The sequence below is a fragment of the Microcaecilia unicolor genome, chromosome 11, assembly GCF_901765095.1.
Source record: "Microcaecilia unicolor chromosome 11, aMicUni1.1, whole genome shotgun sequence".
Lineage (NCBI taxonomy): Eukaryota > Metazoa > Chordata > Amphibia > Gymnophiona > Siphonopidae > Microcaecilia > Microcaecilia unicolor.
The window spans coordinates 64952972-64971687 of record NC_044041.1 but is presented as its reverse complement, the minus strand read 5'-3'; the positions used below and the strand labels follow the sequence as shown (position 1 = coordinate 64971687).

General features: G+C 43.0%; 2 protein-coding genes across 2 annotated transcripts in view; one reads left to right on the top strand and one right to left on the bottom strand.

Moving 5' to 3' along the window:
• Positions 1 to 3057: 3057 nt before the first annotated feature.
• The window catches only part of LOC115480074, a 67940-nt gene continuing 52281 nt past the window's right edge, over positions 3058 to 18716 (bottom strand). Inside the window, exons 4-7 of the mRNA XM_030218520.1 lie at positions 6247 to 6437; positions 5820 to 5890; positions 5513 to 5632; positions 3058 to 5273 (exon numbers count right to left, since the gene is read on the bottom strand). Coding sequence (XP_030074380.1) covers positions 5090 to 5273; positions 5513 to 5632; positions 5820 to 5890; positions 6247 to 6437 — 566 coding nt within the window. The 3' untranslated portion in view covers positions 3058 to 5089. The remainder of the gene's footprint in view (positions 5274 to 5512; positions 5633 to 5819; positions 5891 to 6246; positions 6438 to 18716) is intronic.
• LOC115480075 (hydroxysteroid 11-beta-dehydrogenase 1-like protein A) lies at positions 10558 to 15310 on the top strand. Its single transcript, XM_030218521.1, has 6 exons — positions 10558 to 10703; positions 11032 to 11162; positions 11484 to 11595; positions 11868 to 12056; positions 13096 to 13239; positions 14589 to 15310. The coding sequence occupies exons 1-6, from the start codon at positions 10619 to 10621 to the stop codon at positions 14801 to 14803; spliced, it is 876 nt and encodes a 291-aa protein (XP_030074381.1). The 5' UTR covers positions 10558 to 10618; the 3' UTR covers positions 14804 to 15310.

Here is an 18716-nt window from a genome sequence, read left to right as displayed (position 1 = left end):
AATATAAACCGCTTCAATAGCCTTCAGGCGTCTTATATATTCAGGTACAGCAAGTATTTTTTCTGTCCCCAAAGATTAAAAAACAAAAAATCATAAACAGCTGAATTGGGATTTGAACCTGGGTCCTTGGTTCTTAATCCACTAATCATTAGGTGTCTCCTTAAACCTGCATATTGCTCTGTTAAGAATGTCCGTAATACCTGAAGCTGTCCTACAGCCTGGTATCCCTTGCTGGTTTCACATTCAGAAGAGAGGGAGGGGGACAGCAATCACTGGGGGATTATGGAGGTGTCCTGCCTTAATCCCTCCACTGGATAGCAGCTTAATCAGAGCACCTTTCAGTAACCTGGACATGACAAGTACCATGTCTAAATTTAAACATCCATCTCTTTAGACAAGGCCTTCCCTTCCATTTCTGTGAACGGAGTTGGACATCCATATTTTGGGTCCTCCCTAGTCTCACCCACAACACGCCCAAACCATGTCCCATTGCCATGTGGAGGTACTGCAGTGTTATATGTCTATGTCCTGCCTTTATAAAATTAGGATTTAGATGGCCATGCAATATGAACAGTATTCAGACATCCAAAACAAAAACAAAGCTTCTAAAATAACCCCTTAGTCACGAAGTCAAAGACATTTATTTTATATTTTTTTGATAAGATCTTCTGGTGAAATCATGCTGTCTTGGATTCTGTAAGCAACTGGATTCAAGGTACTCTGGCTGCCTTGTTGGGCATACGGGATGGACTATATGGGACTTTATCTGTTGTTATTTACTATGTTACTACATTAATTTATTCACCAATAAGGTCAGACAAACTGATATGTAATTACTAATCTTGTCCTTAAGCCTACTTTTATTAAAAAGGGGTTTCCCCTGTCTCCAAATAATGACAATGGAGCTGCCAAAATCTTTTTGAGCTCTTCTAACATCAAGCCCCAGCGCCTTGTCCACTTCCACTTTTATATGCGCCAACCAAATTCTGTCTTCTGTAAATGGAGTGTATCTACATGTCTGTAGCCTTTCTCCAACCCCTTCTTCATTGAGCAAAATTATCTATTACCAGGCAAGTCTCCCATTTAGAGCAGATCGTGGCGGGATACAAAGACAACACTAGTGTCTGTGATAACTTCTAATCAGTTATCTGTACTCATGTAACTTTTCTTAGCCATTTTTGAGACAGTTGACCCCTCACTATTGCTGGTCCTAGTAACACAGAATCTCTTATTTCCAGATATTCAGGGTGGTACTTACTTAGTCTAGCCCAAATTTTTGGCATTATCATAGCTTTCATTCATTGTTTCTGTCAGTCCTCTGAACATATTATCAGTTGGACTGTCAGACACATGAAATAATACCAGTTGAGGCCATTTTAGCAAAGTGATCACTAAAGAACCAGTGCAGACAATGAAAATGTCTGACATTCTACACATCAGTACTCATGTCAGTCACCCGTTAGTCCATAATGTGGAGTCCTCCTTGATTGCCAGCTTAGTGTAGACAAACAGGTGAGCTCATAGCTTCTTTGGAGAACAGTGTAGCATGATCAGGTTCTACCTTAGGCCTGCTAGACAGAACTGCTGCTTGTTCTTGGAAATCACTTGAAGAGGATAATGCTGTGTTGCCATGAAGGGGATCTGGGTTGTTCTGAAGCTTGGCTTTCGCTTCTTGGTCCAGCTAGGGCTGGGGTTGCTCACAAGGCAGCATTCAGCCTCTGGGAAGAAAATCTCAGCCATCATACAAGAGCAACACCTAGTATATGTTTTGTACTGTCATCTATGGCCCCACTAAAGGAGGGCTGCTACATATAATAATAGCTGGGCTAGATGAGAGGCAGGGGAGATGAGGATTTAAAATAGGGCAAATACTTTTGATAATTGCAAATGACAGCTCATAGTGCTGTAGTTATAATAAAGGCTCATTTTGATTCAGCTGGAAGCCGAAAAGAACAAGAGGAACTGCTAGGAGCTGAGAGTCTGTCATTCTGCATTCAGCTATACGACAAAGATGGAAACCCTACTCTAATTTATTGTTGAGGGAAAGAAGTCTTAAGAGATTACCATTAGTCTACTTTAAAGGTAGAAATAAAACAAAACATGACCCAGAGAGCGTCCAAACGATATATATGGCTCCACTAGGGGGGAAGGGGGGGGTTGCCCTAGGACTATCAGAGTCCAAGCCCTGGGGCACGAGAGGGAGGGGTAGGGGGAGGGGGGAGGAAGTGGGGGGGGGGGGGGGATGAAAAGGGGGAAAAAGCAAAAATTGATGACAGATTTCTACACTAGCTTTTTGTTATGTATGTTATGTTGTGGCTATGTTATTAAGGCCAGATAGAGAATATGTTTAATTTTGATTGTCATCAATAAAAATGTTGAAAACTAAAACAAAACAAGAACAAAAAACTTTTTTAAAATATTTTTTTTTACTAGCTTTTGAAGGCAATGCTTGCTTCAGATCAGAAATATTGTACACCACCTAGGCTGAATTTCCTCAAAAAGAAGGTAAATAAATTCAAATGAACGAATGTCCTATTGACACAGCATTTTGAGGATATCTCAAGGGAAAACATCAAGATTCTGACAGGGTTGGTGTTATTTATTGGATGCATGCATCCTGAAAAGTACATTCTACTTCTGGGTGGAGGTTCTTACTATATTATTCTGTGTTTAATGTAGTTGAATTACTTTGTTTGACACTGTGTACTAACCTGAAATCTTGGGGCATATATTAGGGATATAGAGGCCCCCAAAATTGTCAATTTCCATGCCATTTATGGGATTTTTCATTTTATTCAGGATTACATTTTTTTTTCTTCAGGAATGATGGCAAGAGTGCACTCTATTGCTCAACCGTACTATTATTCTTCACTAATACACCTATAGATAATTATTACACACTAGTAAAAAAGGCCCGTTTCTGGAGCAAATGAAACGGGCGCTAGCAAGGTTTTCCTCCCCAACCCCCCTCCCTACCCCTTCGTCATTGTGAAGCCACTGACGCCATTGCTCCGCACCTCGTCAACGCACCTTCATCACCTTTGTTCTGAAGCCACTGACGCCATTGCTCCGCCCTCGATGTAATCACGTTTGACGCGAGGGCGGGCCCAGAGACTTTGTGATTTCGGTAGCTTCACCACCACGAACCCTTCATGAAGGAAGTGACGTCAGTGGCTTGGCTTCAGTGACGTCAGTGTCTTCAGAACGTTGAGGGTGAGTTTTATTATATAGATGATCGAACAGTTTGCACTACTGACAACTCAGGAAAATATGTTTCCTGTTTCAGATTAAAAACAAGACGACACTACATGGAGAATATAGTTCATATATAATATAGAGCATCTTTTACATTCATTTTTTAAATGAAGCAGGTAATGGTCTATTTTAATACATTTGCAAAAATGCATTCAGTTTTAAGTCATTCATATTAAAATATGTAAAGACACAAACATTACATAAACATTAAAATTGGACCTACAAATGTATTAAAAATAAACATGTAGCCAAGATAACAAACCAAGATGTGCACTAACAAATCAAAATAAATCTCGGACACTCCTGTACTAGTAGGGAAAGAAAAGGCAGGACTTCAAGAGAAAGAAAATTAAAAAAGTCACATTGTAAGCCAAAGGCTGAAGGTTAATAAAAGAGCTTGGTTAACTCCTGAATAGCGATCCTGCTGGTAACTAAGGACAAAACCCAGCTGCTGACACCAGAAGGAAAGAAGGAGGGATGTTTTTTTCAAACTGGATGAAACATTAGACAGAAGTAAAAGTTGTTCAGCTTGCTCCTTTCTTCTCCTGGCTGGTGAAGCTTTGCAGTGAAACCATCCTTTCCCAGTACAATTTTTTCATTATGTTGATGTTTATGTTTACTCATTTATAGTCCGGTCATCTATGACCCCACTAAAGGAGTGCTGCTATATATAATAATAGGCTAGATGAGGGGCGAGGATTTAAAATAGAGAGAAAATACTTCAGATAATTCCAAATGAAAGCTCATAGTGCTGTAGTTATAACAAACAAATTAAAAACACAAAAAACAAACATATAAGGAAATAATCTGACAAAATAGTTTCACTATGACTAGGAACCCAATTTTCATCAGGACAACCTGCATATAATGTGAAACATCTAATGTAGACATTTCTAACTATACCTATGTTCTGTGTCACCATACATTTTGCAGTGTATGAGGATGTCCTGCTTACATGTATAATCGATGGGATCAATATTCAAAGCGACTTAATTGGCCAGAAATGGCTCCTGGCCGGTTAAATCACCTGTTTGGGGCTAACCGCTAATTTTTAGTGGCACTTAAATGATTAGTACAGAACTGAAGACCAACTATTCTGGGAGCGTTCCTTGGCGGAGTCGGCACTTAGCCAGTTAGGTGCCGAAATTCAGAACATAAAAATCAGTCCTAATTTATGCGATAACTCATAGACAAGTGCTGAATATCGCACTTAATTGTCTGTGCCAGAGGTTTTCAACCCTGTCCTCAGGGCACAGTCAATGTTTTCAGGGGGAATATCCTGAAAAACCTTACTGCCTAGGTGTGCCCAGAGGACTGGGTTGAAAACCTCTGGGCTGGCTCTGGAAACCCTGAAATTTAATGCCAGTGTTTGGACATGGTCTGGCATTGGTTTAACACCGGCAGCAGTCAACGAAATACTGATCACCACAGCAGAATATTGGACCCTATATGTATAAGTACCTGCCAGGGATAAACCATTTACGCAGCGCTTTCTGGATACAGGTTGCCCAGCACTGGGCTATCTGGATAACAGCAATATTCAGACTGCTATCCGGATAACTATCTGCATAAAGTTGAGATAGTGATTTTCCTCTCCTGATAAGTTAGCACACGCTGCCCAGGTACCGAGGTGGTCTATGTAATCAGTATCACTCTTCCTATAGTACTGCTGAATATTTATGGATAGCAGTGGCTAGCACCAGTATCTGTACAGCCACTGTCACTATATAGATATCTGGCTTTGAATAATATACTTTCTCTGGCTTTTGTTTGAAAACAGATCTCGTCATCTTCTGCTGCAGGTTTATTCAGTTGACAAAAGAAGATGCATGGTTTATGGTGTCGCTGCTGGAGTCTTAAATCCAGAATTTTCACTCTCAGATTCCTCACCATCTGAACTTGCAACACTATGAAACTTAGTCAACAGAGCAGTGTTAAAAGCTGAAATTGGAGATCTGCCCAGACTGGGGTCCAAAATCTTTCTTGTTTGAGATTTCAGGGGTGTTCCACCTGGAGACCTATCAAACAACACCAATTTGAAACAGTATGTAGGAATCTCAAGGTTTTAATGAGAAGACTTGGAGGTAGGTCAGGAATCAATATGAATGGAAGGAGGAGCACTATAACAATTCCCTTAAGTAGGGGAAAAATTAAAGGTTTTAGCTTGGCAGCCAGAAGGCTGAAGCGTGTAGTTCTTTAAGATCACAGGTAAAGTAATTCTGAGAAATTGGTAAGATGCAGTTTAGTGGTAACCTACCTCTCAATGCTTGTGTAGCGAAGCCGCTTCATATGATTACTAGCCAGGAGCTCAGACTGAAAGCTGAGACCATCTGGCAGGTCACTGGTATAGGAAATTCCAGAAGGTACATCAGGCAGACTGCAGGGAGACCATATATGGGAAGTAAGAGGTAATCACATAGGAGAGTTTTATATTGACAGCATATCATTATAGGTTATGTAAAGAGAAGGTTGTGTCATCAGTTGTAAAATCTCTACCTCATGATCAGATGCCCTCTCTTGACATGTGCCCTTACATGCATAAATGGGTTTGAAATCTCTCCCACCTCTTATGATTCAGTTGCTGTAACCCATGGCGGGACAGTGACTCAGGAGTTGCCATGACTGAATTCTCTACCTGTTGTAAACAAACTTAAGTCATAAAATATTTTTCTCATTTCTGAAGAATCAAAATCCTGCTGAGGCGCTGGGCCAAAAGCAGCTGTGATCCCTCTCCTCAAAAGCTGATACTCAAAAGCAGCTAATACACAGTGTCTTCAACAACAGTTTGTGAGAAGTGTGAAAAGAAGGGAGTTGTAGGTACCAACAAAATACCGCTTCTCTTCCCACTGTACAAATTGTCCTTTTTAAAAACTTTACAGAAGCCCATAAAGCACATGCAGCATGGTTGAACTAGCTACTCAACAGCACATACAGAGGACTGAAATGTTTCAAGATTATTTCAAGAGCTACAGGAACACACTGGAGACAAACCTGCTGGAGTCTGGTCTGATCCCCAAGAGGCATGAAGATGGGGGGCGCTGGGGGAGGTGTTGGGAGAGGAACAACAGAGGAAACCACTTTGGATTGCTGAAGGGGAAGGGGGCAGCAAGAGGACTGCCTGTCAGCCACATTTCTTTTTTCAGCAAGTCGCTTTGATGTTCGGAGTTTTGCAGACTTTGCCTCTAGAAAGAAAAATACGAATAAAAGGCTGGATCTGAGGTCTTTGTATCTCATTAGTGATGTATAAGAGCATGTTACATAATTGTGTTCTCACAATTGGATTGGGAGTCAGGTTTTTGTTGGTAACAGTGTGGTGAAGAATCTCTGACAGGTCAGCAGATTTATATGACTGGTATGTATGACTATGTATAGTGCAAATATTTCAAATATTTTCTTTAAAATTTGTTTCCAGTTGTGTATGTCTGGTTAATTGCTTTAATATTTTTTTTTCTTTGTATCCCCTCATCTTTTAAAATTCCTTTTCTTTCCACTCCCAAGCATGAATCTTTTCTCCCTTACACTTTCTGCTTCCTTCCCTTTTACCATGCGCTCCTCCTGCTGATCCCTGTGCCATAATGCCAAATGTTCACTCATCAGGCCAGTGCCACCAGTAACTGCCAGAATTTGGAGTTCAAGCCCTCTAGGCTAAATAAAAACAAACAAAAACAAAAAAGACAATAGAAAGAAAATAGAGTAAGGATTGATGGGGTGGGCGGGCGCGGTGTACTAGAACTAAATTCACTTTAGCTGAACAAGAATAGATATTTGGTGTAAATCCTCACACCTAAAACTGGGCTTGGATCCCAGTGCCAAACACTTCTATAAACAGTGCCCAACTCTGAGCATCATTTACAGAATTGCACCTAGTGCAAAATTTTATCCACGCTATAATTTTGGCCAATGTGTGTATGTAATAATTTAGATGTTTTGGTTTATTGTGTCTTAAGGATGTTTTGTCTATTGTATGTAATGTTTTGTGCGTTAAAAGAAATAAACTAAGGACTGGAATCTTTATACCTGGATTGGTTGACAATATATAAAATTGTTAAATAAATTAATAATTACTAAACAAAATTAAACTGTTCCATTTTAGACTATTGCATCAGTGGGGAAAGAGCTACAAGTTGTTGTTTTTTTTTAAAGAACCATGGTGTAAGAAGGAACTTGGAGAACACAAAAAGCAAAGAAGACCCAGGGGTCTTTTAAAAGCGTTACATACAAGGTTTTTGGCAAAGAACTGATAGGTGGTGCTGGTTACTTGGGTTTTGGTTTTAATGCAAGCTATTGGCAAATAGTTTGCATAAAAACAAACCAAAATGAAAGGAAAAGAATCCCTTTCTTCACCAGCTAAATGGAAGCTTTCCCCTTGCATACTCTAAATCAGGGATGTAAAATATTTAAGAGCCACAGGAGGCTCTTAAATAAACTAGATGGGCTGAAGATAGGTCCCGAAGTGGTGAACTGGATTAGGAACTGGTTGACGGACAGATGACAGAGGGTGGTGGTGAATGGAATTCGCTCGGAGGAGGGAAAGGTGAGTAGTGGAGTGCCTCAGGGATCGGTGCTGGGGCAGATTCTGTTCAATATATTTGTGAGTGGCATTGCCGAAGGGTTAGAAGGTAAAGTTTGCCTATTTGCGGATGATACTAAGATTTGCAACAGAGTGGACACCCGGGAGGGAGTGGAAAGCATGAAAAGGGATCTGAGGAAGCTAGAAGAATGGTCTAAGGTTTGGCAATTAAAATTCAATGCGAAGAAATGCAAAGTGATGCATTTAGGGAGTAGAAACCCACGAGAGACATATGTGTTAGGCGGGGAGAGTCTGATAGGTACTGAGGGGGGGAGGGATCTTGGGGTGATAGTATCCGAGGCTCTGAAGGCGACGAAACAGTGTGACAAGGCAGTGGCCGTAGCGAGAAGGTTGCTAGGCTGTATAGAGAGAAATGTGATCAGCTGAAGAAAGGAAGTGTTGATGCCCCTGTACAAGTCGTTGGTGAGGCCCCACCTGGAGTATTGTGTTCAGTTTTGGAGGCCGTACCTTGCGAAGGATGTTAAAAAAATGGAAGCGGTGCAAAGAAAAGCTACGAGAATGGTATGAGATTTGCGTTCCAAGACGTATGAGCAGAGACTTGCTGACCTGAACATGTATACCCTGGAGGAAAGGAGGAACAGGGGTGATATGATACAGACGTTCAAATACTTGAAAGGTATTAATCCGCAAAAAAAATCTTTTCCGGAGATGGGAAGGCGGTAGAACGAGAGGACATGAAATGAGATTGAAGGAGGGCAGACTCAAAAAAGATGTCAGGAAGTATTTTTTCACAGAGAGGGTGGTGGATGCTTGGAATGCCCTCCCGCGGGAGGTGGTGGAGATGAAAACGGTAACGGAATTCAAACATGCGTGGGATGTGCATAAAGGAATCCTGTGCAGTAGGAATGGATCCTCAGAAGCTTAGCCAAAATTGGGTGGCGGAGCAGGTGGGGGAAGAGAGGTTGGTTGTTGGGAGGCGAGGATAGTGGAGGGCAGACTTATATGGTATGTGCCAGAGCCGGAGGCGGGACTGGTGGTTGGGAGGCGGGAAATACTGCTGGGCAGACTTGTACAGTCTGTGCCCTGAAAAAGGCAGGTACAAATCAAGGTAAGGTATACACATATGAGTTTATCGTGTTGGGCAGACTGGATGGACCATGCAGGTCTTTTTCTGCCGTCATCTACTATGTTACTATGTAGTCCAGAATGTTTGTCTAATAATCACCCTGAACATGTGGTCTTCAGCTGTATCATCTGACATAGTCTGCGTTTTTTTAAATTTTCACAGCCAAGCTTCATGCTCTTAGCTGTCAGAACCCAGTACTTCTGGGACTGTGTCACTGCATAGCACCTGCTTGCAGCCGGTGTAGCATGGGGCTTTTGACATATGTATCAAGGCCTGCTGTGTCCTTCCTATCTGAAAGAGAATGTTTGATTGGAGATGGCAGGCCTTGAAGGCAAACATATTTTCAAAGGCATCACACCACACTGTCCATCATTTTTCATTGCAGGGCAGCATGGGCAGATGTAAGGTGTTGGTGGAAGCAGGGAAGATGCTAGGGTTTCTGGCACTTCCATACTGCTTATTAGCAGGGCCGCCGAGAGGGGGGGGACAGGGGGGACATTGTCTGAGCACTTGGGTTCCAGTGCCGCTTGCCACTGCTTACGTGAGTGGTTTCCAGCTTTGCTTTATGTTGTTTGTATGCTTGGGATCCTGTGCAGCTTGCCACTGCTTGTGTATGTTCCAAATTGACAGCATCCAGGTCCTGCCCAGTGCATTCCGGAATGCACTGGGCAGGGCCTGGATGCTGCCATTTTGTTCCAGGTAGGCCTGAGGCAGGAGCTGTTGCTCCTGCCTCCACCTTGTTGTAAAGGTACAAGGCATGCACCAGAGAAGGGAAATTAAAGAAAAAAGGTTTTGGGGGTCACAGGGGGTTGCAGTCCACTGGATCACCAGGGAGTTTAAAAAAAAATATATATATGTATTTTTTTTTGGGGGGGGGGGGGGGGGGAGGGGTAGGGTTCACTGGACCACCAGGGAAATTAAAGAAAAAATGGGTTGGGGAGGGCCTAGTGCATCAGAGCTGTTAAATGCATTTGACAGCGCTGACTCGCACACAGTGAGGATGCACAAAGGGAGATCCATGCAGCTCATTCAAAAGGGCAGAATATCCCAAGGAAGGGAGGCTCTATGACATATAGGAACAAAATTGTCTTTTGGTCTAATTCATGGAAGGAAGGCTCAGTTAACACAGAAGGCATGATTTGGAACCCCTAAGCCTGCTTGGATGTTGAGAGGCTGGAACTTGCAGTCTTCAGTAATGGCATTTTAATTTATTTATTTTTTCCTTTCCACATTGGATACTTGCAAGCTGAAGATGATTATTTCAAGGAACGCTTACTTCTCTCTCTCTTTTTTTAAGTAGCCTCTTTGACTAATATGTTGCTGCCAAGAGCGGATTGCTGCCCCTGTGAATATGTTTAGGTCATTCATGTGAATTAATTTGAATTTGCAAATTGAACCACACCTATTGCTGCAGAATACATAACAAAAAACCCACTGTGGATATACGTTAAAAATATTGGGCAATTAAGCAACTTGCACATATAATTCGATTATAAACAGTGTGATACCAAAAGGCCAGAGTTCATAAACTGGCTGCATGCAGATTAATAATTAAGCAAGTTTTCAGACATTGTCAGGCAGTGTTCACAAGAATTGGGAGAAGTGTTGTCAATGACCGAGCAGTTATAGCCTTACCTAGGATACCAGAAGCAATCTGGGTGGGACTTGCATTCAGGTACCACACTTTGCTGATTAGATCAGTCATCATGGCTGCAGTCAAGCTTCTGTTCTGCTCTTTCTGCGTAGTAATAGGGGCTTATTACTTCTGTTGCCAAGAAACACTGACCCCAGGTAAGAAGTTATAACATCTCTTCAGGTTAGAGATCCTGACTATACCATTATTTTGCCTTTTTTTCTGAAACTGCTTGCTATATTGCAGGGTCTGCGATGCATCCATTACCCTGCACAGCAGACTGAGGTAACACCTATTTCAGGGTCATGTAAAAGTCATTGCCTAAGAACCTGTTCTGAAGCTTCTGCTGAACTGGCCTCACTGAGACTAGCCTGAGCTTCTAGACATGCACTCCATTAGAGGAGTGGGATGAGTGAACACTTCAACGTATTATCGCCTGCCAAACTCCTTCTAACCTTCAGCATATACTATTTCTTTACTCTGCAGAACTGGTGAAGGGAAAACGTGCACTAGTGACAGGATCCAGTACAGGGATTGGAGAGCAGATTGCATATCAGCTGGCAAGATTGGGAGCCCATGTGCTGCTTACATCCAGAAGAGAGAAGCAGCTCAAAAAGGTACCCAGTGCAATGTTGTTTCTGTAAGCTGAAACTTGTACTACAATCAGCATCCCAGAGACACCTAGGAATGGGTTCTAGAGGGAAAAAGAACGTGCTAAGAGTGTTAGGACTTTCTGGAAGGAGTAAAAACAGTATAAAAGTAGTTAGTAGTTATAAAGAGTCCTCACTCAGAAATGTTGTACATGTGAGTGGTAGAGAGGCAGAAGGGGGAGATAATTGCAAGACATCAAGGAAAAGAGGCGTCCCTGGTGATTAAAATCAATCTTTTCAGCTTTGGGTGGGAGCCTGGTAACAAGATACAGCTCTTTTTTTTTTCAGGTGGCAACAAAATGCCTGAAACTGGGAGCCAGTTCTGCCCATTACGTTGTATCTGACATGAGCAATCTTACTTCAGTCCAGAATGTCATTACTGCAACAAATAAGTATCTGGGTAAAAATGTTCAGCATTTCCCCTCAATTCTCCAGAGAGCAATACCCAGTTACAGCAGCTCCTTCTTTGTCATTTCTTTCACACCAGTCTTTATTTTCCTAAAGTGCTTTGACTATCTATCTAGACTTCTTTTCTAACTGCCAACTTTCCTTCACCACTGTGTAACTAGTGAAAACCGTTTTTAAACATAAATATATTTGAGACGCAGGAAATTTATATTTTAAGCAGCTGCTTTCCGGTCTCTGATACTCATTGCTTTGTTCTTTTTGTAGGGGGCCTGGATTATTTGATTCTGAACCATGTTGGGGGAACTGGGCTTTTTGGTCCATTCCAGGGAGATACAACAGCAATGACCAGCTCCTTGACTGTGAACTTCCTCAGCTATGTACAACTGACATCCATGGCACTGAGCCTGCTACAGGAGTCTCAGGGAAGCATAACCGTCATGTCATCTTTGGGTGGTAAGAACTTTAAAAATGTTATAGCACTGCAGGAGACTAGGAGGCCAGATATTTCAGACAGACCATAGCAAAGCTTTGTGGTTTAAGATATGGGAAAGGAGGGAAGCTGGGTGTGAACTAAGTGGAAAATCTGTATGTTCATTAGCCCAAGATACTAGCATACAAATGAGAAAAATGACAGAAACAAAACTGGTTACACTACAGCTGGGATATCTCCTTGTAGTATGGAAAGAACTGGACAGACTGCCTGAGTCAATTAGTCTTTTCCTGTTGGCATCTAGTATATCACTCTGCTCCTGTCAATTGTTTACTCATAGCTGTTATTTTTGAAGTATATATACAAATGCTGTCAGAGAAATGGTGAAAAAAAGGTCCGAGATAATTTTATCAGAAAAGCACCAAAGAGTTTTGCTTCGTACCTTCATCAGGATAGAACCCAATGAGTTTGGATGATGTTTCCCTAATACAAAAGTAAAATGAAAGTTGGCTTACACCAGTAATTCTTATTTTCAAAAGGTGTTAGCCCCCTGTTTACCTATTAATCAAACATATTACAAATGATCTCCACTCATGCTACAAGTTCACGGTGTAGTAAATTTATACAATTCTAGTCACAAATATATTAAGTTAGTCCAATAAAAAGACTACAGCTTGTTTGCTGACCTTTATTTTCACATATTTAAGCAGACTGCAATGCTGCTTTATGCTATCTAAAACTACTGAAGCAACTGCTATTATACTATGAAGCAATCTACTGTCGCCAGAATTATCAAGCCAATTACAGTGCAGATTCATCCCTCTGTGCTTCCTCTTGGTCAGGAATATTACTGAATTCCATCACTTTGTATTTTACAACCACAGTATAGGAAACCTGAGGCCCTAGAGCCACCTCACAGTAAATCCACATCCTCAAAATTACCCTCAGTTCCACAGCCACTAGATTATCATCCTCTTACCTGCCCCTTTTCCTTCACTGTGCAATAAACTTATGCATGAAACCCAATTAGAACATTATATACTCTTTATCATTGCAATTCAGGTCGGATCGGAACCCCATTCTCTACCTCATACTGTGCTGCCAAGTTTGCTTTAGAAGGGTTCTACAGCTCGCTCCGCAGTGAGCTCTCTCTTCAGAAGAAGAACATTTCCATCACAGTTGCTGTTTTAGGATACATCAACACAGGTGAGGAATGATGCACCATGTCGCCACAGTTTGATTTAAACCTCCCCACCCTACACAGGGCCTTAGTCCGAGTACCAAAGCACTGCAATATAGGCAAGAAGTATCAAAGACAGAAGTATCAAAGGCAGAGGTAATCCCTTCATTTCTAAAGAATCAGATGACAGAAAATGGAGCAGCTCTCCTCCTAGAGGATGACCAGAGGAGGCACACAGTGTTCTTTGCTCTGGTCAATATGTACTGAAGACTAGCACTGCCCTGTTTCTGGATGCATTTCTAGCTTAGTACTAGGTCCCTTACTCCCTTTTCCATCAACAATTCTGCCATGGAGTCTGAAGTGTACATGCTGTCCTCTCTCTCCTAGAACCACTGAAGTGAGGCCGTGATGCCGGCGTTGAGGAACAGCTTTGGAAAAACACCAGCTCATTAACAAAATCGGAACTACTGACCGATGCACAACAGTAACAGCATGGAAATTACATGCACGTTGTTGGTGTTGTGCATTCCGAGTGTTCCTCCCTCCCGATCCACGCAATCCCCCAAAAGTCCGTGGGGGTCCAGTGGACCCCCTCCTGACATCTAAAACAATCACTGGTGGTCCAGTGGACCCCTTCCCACACCTAAGGACATCCCTGGTGGTCCAGTGGACCTCCCGACTCCCCCCCCCCCACCAAAAAAAAAAAAAGAATCTGCTTGTATCACATTTACATAGGGTTATCGTGCGTAAAAGGGATGCAGAACCCCTTTGTGCATTAGATGCTAAACATTTGCTTTAGACCAGCTATAACTGGTCTAAAGCAAACATTGCAAGCACGATAAGCTTTGTGTGTTGGGCCCAGAATCTTATGTGGCCTGAGTTTGAATCTACAGCTGCCTCTCTGCTCTGCTGGGTCTACTTGGTCTGACACTGTAGCTGCACATTTGTTCTTCTGCTGCTTGTCTAGGTGTACTGTAGCTGTGGTGTGTCTTTTTCTCTGCTATACCAGCGCCCTCATGTGTCAGCAGAAGCACTTCAGGGGTATGGCTCATCACAAACAAATGTACACATACTCCATATAATTTATTTATTTAGATTTAGCTTACACTTTTTTCAGTAGTAGCTCAAGGTGAGATACATTCAGATACATTGGACATTTATCTGTCCCAGGAGGGCTGACAATCTAAGTTTGTACCTGAGGCAATGGAGGGTTAAGTGACTTGCACAAGATCACAAGGAGCAGCAGTGGGATTTGAACCATATAAGGAGTTTTGATTTTTCTTTTTATTCACCAAAGAATACCTAAAAAATGTGAAAATCCTTTTAGCACATCTGGCCCCCCAAAAAAGTTTAAAACTGGTTTCTGTTTCCTTAGACAATGCAGTTCAAAAGATGAATGATAAGGTGATGATGACAGCTGCTTCCAAGGAAGAGTGTGCACAGGTAGTGGTGCAGGCTGGAGCACTCCGCTATCCAGAAGTCTTTTATCCCTACTGGAGCATGAAGCTGCTGGTACTGGTTCGGGACTGGAAACCAGACCTCTTAGCAAAACTGCTGAATCGTTTTTATATCTTGGACAACATTTTGTAAGCCCATAATCCACAAGGGACTCAGCCATAGAAATGGGAAATAAAAAGCCTAAGTTGATAAAAAGGGTTTTATTTTTCTGTGTTGTTTTAGTTTTGGGGGGGGTCCCAAGCAATATTATCCTGCTCTTCTAGGCTTTTGGCTCTCAGAACTAGTTCCTCTTACTGTTAGTGACATAAGCCTTCATTCATAACCTGCCCAAGGCTTTAATTTTGTCTCCCTTCCTCAGCCAGGACCCACAGACTGGGGTTTCCTCAGAAACACATTACATGTGAACCCAGTGCAGACTCTGGCAATTGGGGGTTGCCATTAGACAATAGCTGTGATTTTCACCCCAGGGGCTGTGAAGCCTGGGTTTGAGTTTTCCTCAGCTAGCTGATAAGCAGAAGCCTCTGAGCTTCCTTATGACAATACAACACTGCAACGGAGGCAGTCTAGCCAAAGATATTGAATGTTTCACTGAAAAATATAAGTAATTTCTTTTTATTAAAAATATCCCTTGAATGACAACCTGGTTTTTTGAAGTTATAGTTCAATTTCAGAAGAACACGAATAAAAATATGCAAAGCAGCTTATAAAATATTGCTCCTGTTTACATGCGACAACTTTGTTTCTTGTTTCAGTGTAGCACAGTTGTTATTCTGTACCTGTCTCACTGCTCATCGGTTGGAATAGCTTCTTATATGAGATAGGAAGAAATGGTAATGGTGCTTACAGTCCGCCAAATCCCAGATACAGGTTCAAAGAGGATAACATAAATTTAGGAAAAATCTACATAAAGTACATATCTAGAAAAGACATTTTTAAAAAAAACAAATTAGGCGTTCAGTTGTTTATGAAATTACAAGCAAGAAAACATCTTGAGTTTAGCAGGCAGAGAACACCAAACTGAAACTACTTGGTAAGGAAATGAAACTGATTTTTTATATTTAGATCTGGAAAAAGACAGGAAAATAAATAAGACAAGAATCTCTAGCGCGTGAAGGAGACCATGGAAAAGAGGACAAAGAGAATAAATATTCTAGACATGTGCCATTAATCATCTTATAAACCTAACAAGAATTTAATTAATACGGGCCTTAATGGCAACCGATGAAGTTTTATCAGAGTGGATCTAACACGATCTGACCTCTTTTGTCCCAAAATCATCTTAACTGTAGTGTTCTATATCACTTGCAATCTAGCAATCAGTTTAGCCAAGAGAAGACAATATAGATCATTACAGTAATCTAGTTTAGAAAGAACACCTGAACTAAGATTCTAGACAATGTAATTTATAAAAAGTGGCTTTAATGACTATATCAGTAAGAGACTTTAAGGATAAGGTTGTATCCAAACAAATACCAAGTATCTTAGAAACGTTGTCAACTTTTAATGTAAATCCATCAGGAAGAAAATTCTTTGGGAATATTATACCCCACTCAGTCTAGCCAGAGTACTACTTACTACTACTTAACATTTCTAGAGCGCTACTAGGGTTACGCAGCGCTGTACAATTTAACAAAGAGAGACAGTCCCTGCTCAAAGAGCTTACAATCTAATAGACAAGTGAACGGTCGGTCCGATAGGGGCAGTCAAATTGGGGCAGTCTGGATTCACTGAACGGTAAGGGTTAGGTGCCGAACGCAGCATTGAAGAGGTGGGCTTTAAGCAAAGACTTGAAGACGGGCAGGGAGGGGGCTTGGCGTAAGGGTTCAGGAAGGTTGTTCCAAGCATAGGGTGAGGCAAGGCAGAATGAGCGGAGCCTGGAGTTGGCGGTGGTGGAGAAGGGTACTGAGAGGAGGGATTTATCCTGTGAACGGAGGTTACGGGCGGGAACGTAAGGGGAGATGAGGGTAGAGAGGTAGTGAGGGGCAGCAGACTGAGTGCATTTGTAGGTAAGAAGGAGAAGCTTGAATTGAATGCGGTATCTGATCGGAAGCCAGTGAAGTGACCTGAGGAGAGGGGTGATATGAGTATATCGGTTCTGGCGGAATATGAGACGTGCAGCAGAGTTCTGAACAGACTGAAGGGGGGATAGATGGCTAAGTGGGAGGCCGGTGAGGAGTAAGTTGCAGTAGTCCAGGCGAGAGGTAATGAGAGCGTGGACGAGAGTTCGGGTGGTGTGTTCAGAGAGGAAAGGGCGAATTTTGCTGATGTTAAAGAGGAAGAAGCGACAGGTCTTGGCTATCTGCTGGATATGCGCAGAGAAGGAGAGAGAGGAGTCAAAGATGACTCCGAGGTTGCGGGCAGATGAGACGGGGAGGATGAGGGTGTTATCAACTGAGATAGAAAGTGGAGGAAGAGGAGAAGTGGGTTTTGGTGGAAAGACGATAAGCTCGGTCTTGGACATGTTCAGTTTCAGGTGGCGGTTGGACATCCAGGCAGCAATGTCGGATAAGCAGGCCGATACCTTTGCCTGGGTCTCCGCGGTGATGTCTGGTGTGGAGAGATACAGTTGGGTGTCATCAGCATAGAGATGATACTGGAAACCATGAGATGAGATCAGGGAGCCCAGGGAAGAGGTGTAGATTGAGAAGAGAAGGGGTCCAAGGACCGATCCCTGGGGAACACCAACAGATAAGGGGATGGGGGTGGAGGAAGATCCATGAGAGTGAACTTTGAAGGTGCGGTGGGAGAGATAGGAGGAGAACCAGGAGAGGACAGAGCCCTGGAACCCAAATGAGGACAGTGTGGCAAGAAGTAAGTCATAATTGACAGTGTCAAAAGCGGCGGATAGATCCAGGAGGATGAGGATGGAGTAGTGGCCTCTGGATTTGGCAAGGAACAGGTCATTACAGACTTTAGAAAGTGCTGTTTCTGTCGAGTGAAGAGGGCGAAAACCGGATTGAAGCGGATCAAGGATGGCATGAGAGGAGAGAAAATCAAGGCAGCGGCTGTGGACTGCGCGCTCAAGTGTCTTGGAGAGGAAGGGTAGGAGGGAGATGGGGCGGTAGTTGGAGGGACAGGTAGGGTCTAGTGATGGTTTTTTGAGGAGTGGCGTGACTACAGCATGCTTGAAGGTGTCGGGGACAGTTGCAGTGGAGAGAGAGAGGTTGAGGATATGACAGATGGAGGGGGTGATAGTAGGAGAGATGGTGTTAAGTAAGTTGGTGGGGATGGGATCAGAGGAACAAGTGGTGCATTTTGAGGAGGAAAGAAGGCGGGCGGTTTCCTCCTTGGAGATATCAGGAAAGGAGGAGAAGGAGGTCTGGGTTGGTTGGTTGAGGGAGAGGGTTGAAGGGTGAAGAGGAGGAGGTGGCTTGGTAGTGAACTCAAGGTTGATCTTTTGCACCTTGTCGCGGAAGTAGTCAGCCAGTGATTGAGGAGAGAGTGACGGGGGGTGGGAGCGGAGGGCACTTTGAGGAGGGAGTTAAGGGTGGCGAAGAGACGACGAGGGTTAGAGCTGAGAGAATTAGTCAATTGGGTGTAATAGTCCTGTTTGGCAAGGAATAGTGAGGACTGGAAGGAGGATAGCATGAATTTGTAGTGAAGGAAATCTGAATGGGTGCGAGATTTCCTCCAGAGGCGTTCAGCAGATCGGGCGCAGGAGCGAAGGTAACGGATGCAAGGGGTCAGCCAGGGCTGGGGATTAGTACGCCTTGTGGGACGGGAGGTGGATGGTGCAAGGGTGTCCAGAGCAGAGGAGAGAGTGGCATTGTAAGCGGAGACAGCCTCGTCAACAGACTCAGAGGACATGATGGAGGGGAGGAGATTAGAAATACTAGATGATAAGGTGGGAAGGTCAATAGTCTGGAGATTCCTGAAAATAGTGGTTAATGTTGGGCGGGGCTGAGGGGGAGGGTGAAGAAGTGTGAAGGTGATCAGGTGATGATCAGAGACAGGAAGAGCTGAGGTGTGGAAATTGGAGGGTGAGCCGGAAGAGGAGAGGACGAGGTCAAGGCAATGGCCATCACGGTGAGTAGGGGTGGTGGAA

Bases quoted from the DNA above. Each gene is read 5' to 3' on its own strand.
- LOC115480075 (XM_030218521.1), top strand. From the start codon at position 10,619: ATGGCTGCAGTCAAGCTTCTGTTCTGCTCTTTCTGCGTAGTAATAGGG. The intron at 10,704-11,031 runs GTAAGAAGTTAT...TTTACTCTGCAG, and splicing joins CCAAGAAACACTGACCCCAG to AACTGGTGAAGGGAAAACGT. The intron at 11,596-11,867 runs GTAAAAATGTTC...TTCTTTTTGTAG, and splicing joins TGCAACAAATAAGTATCTGG to GGGGCCTGGATTATTTGATT.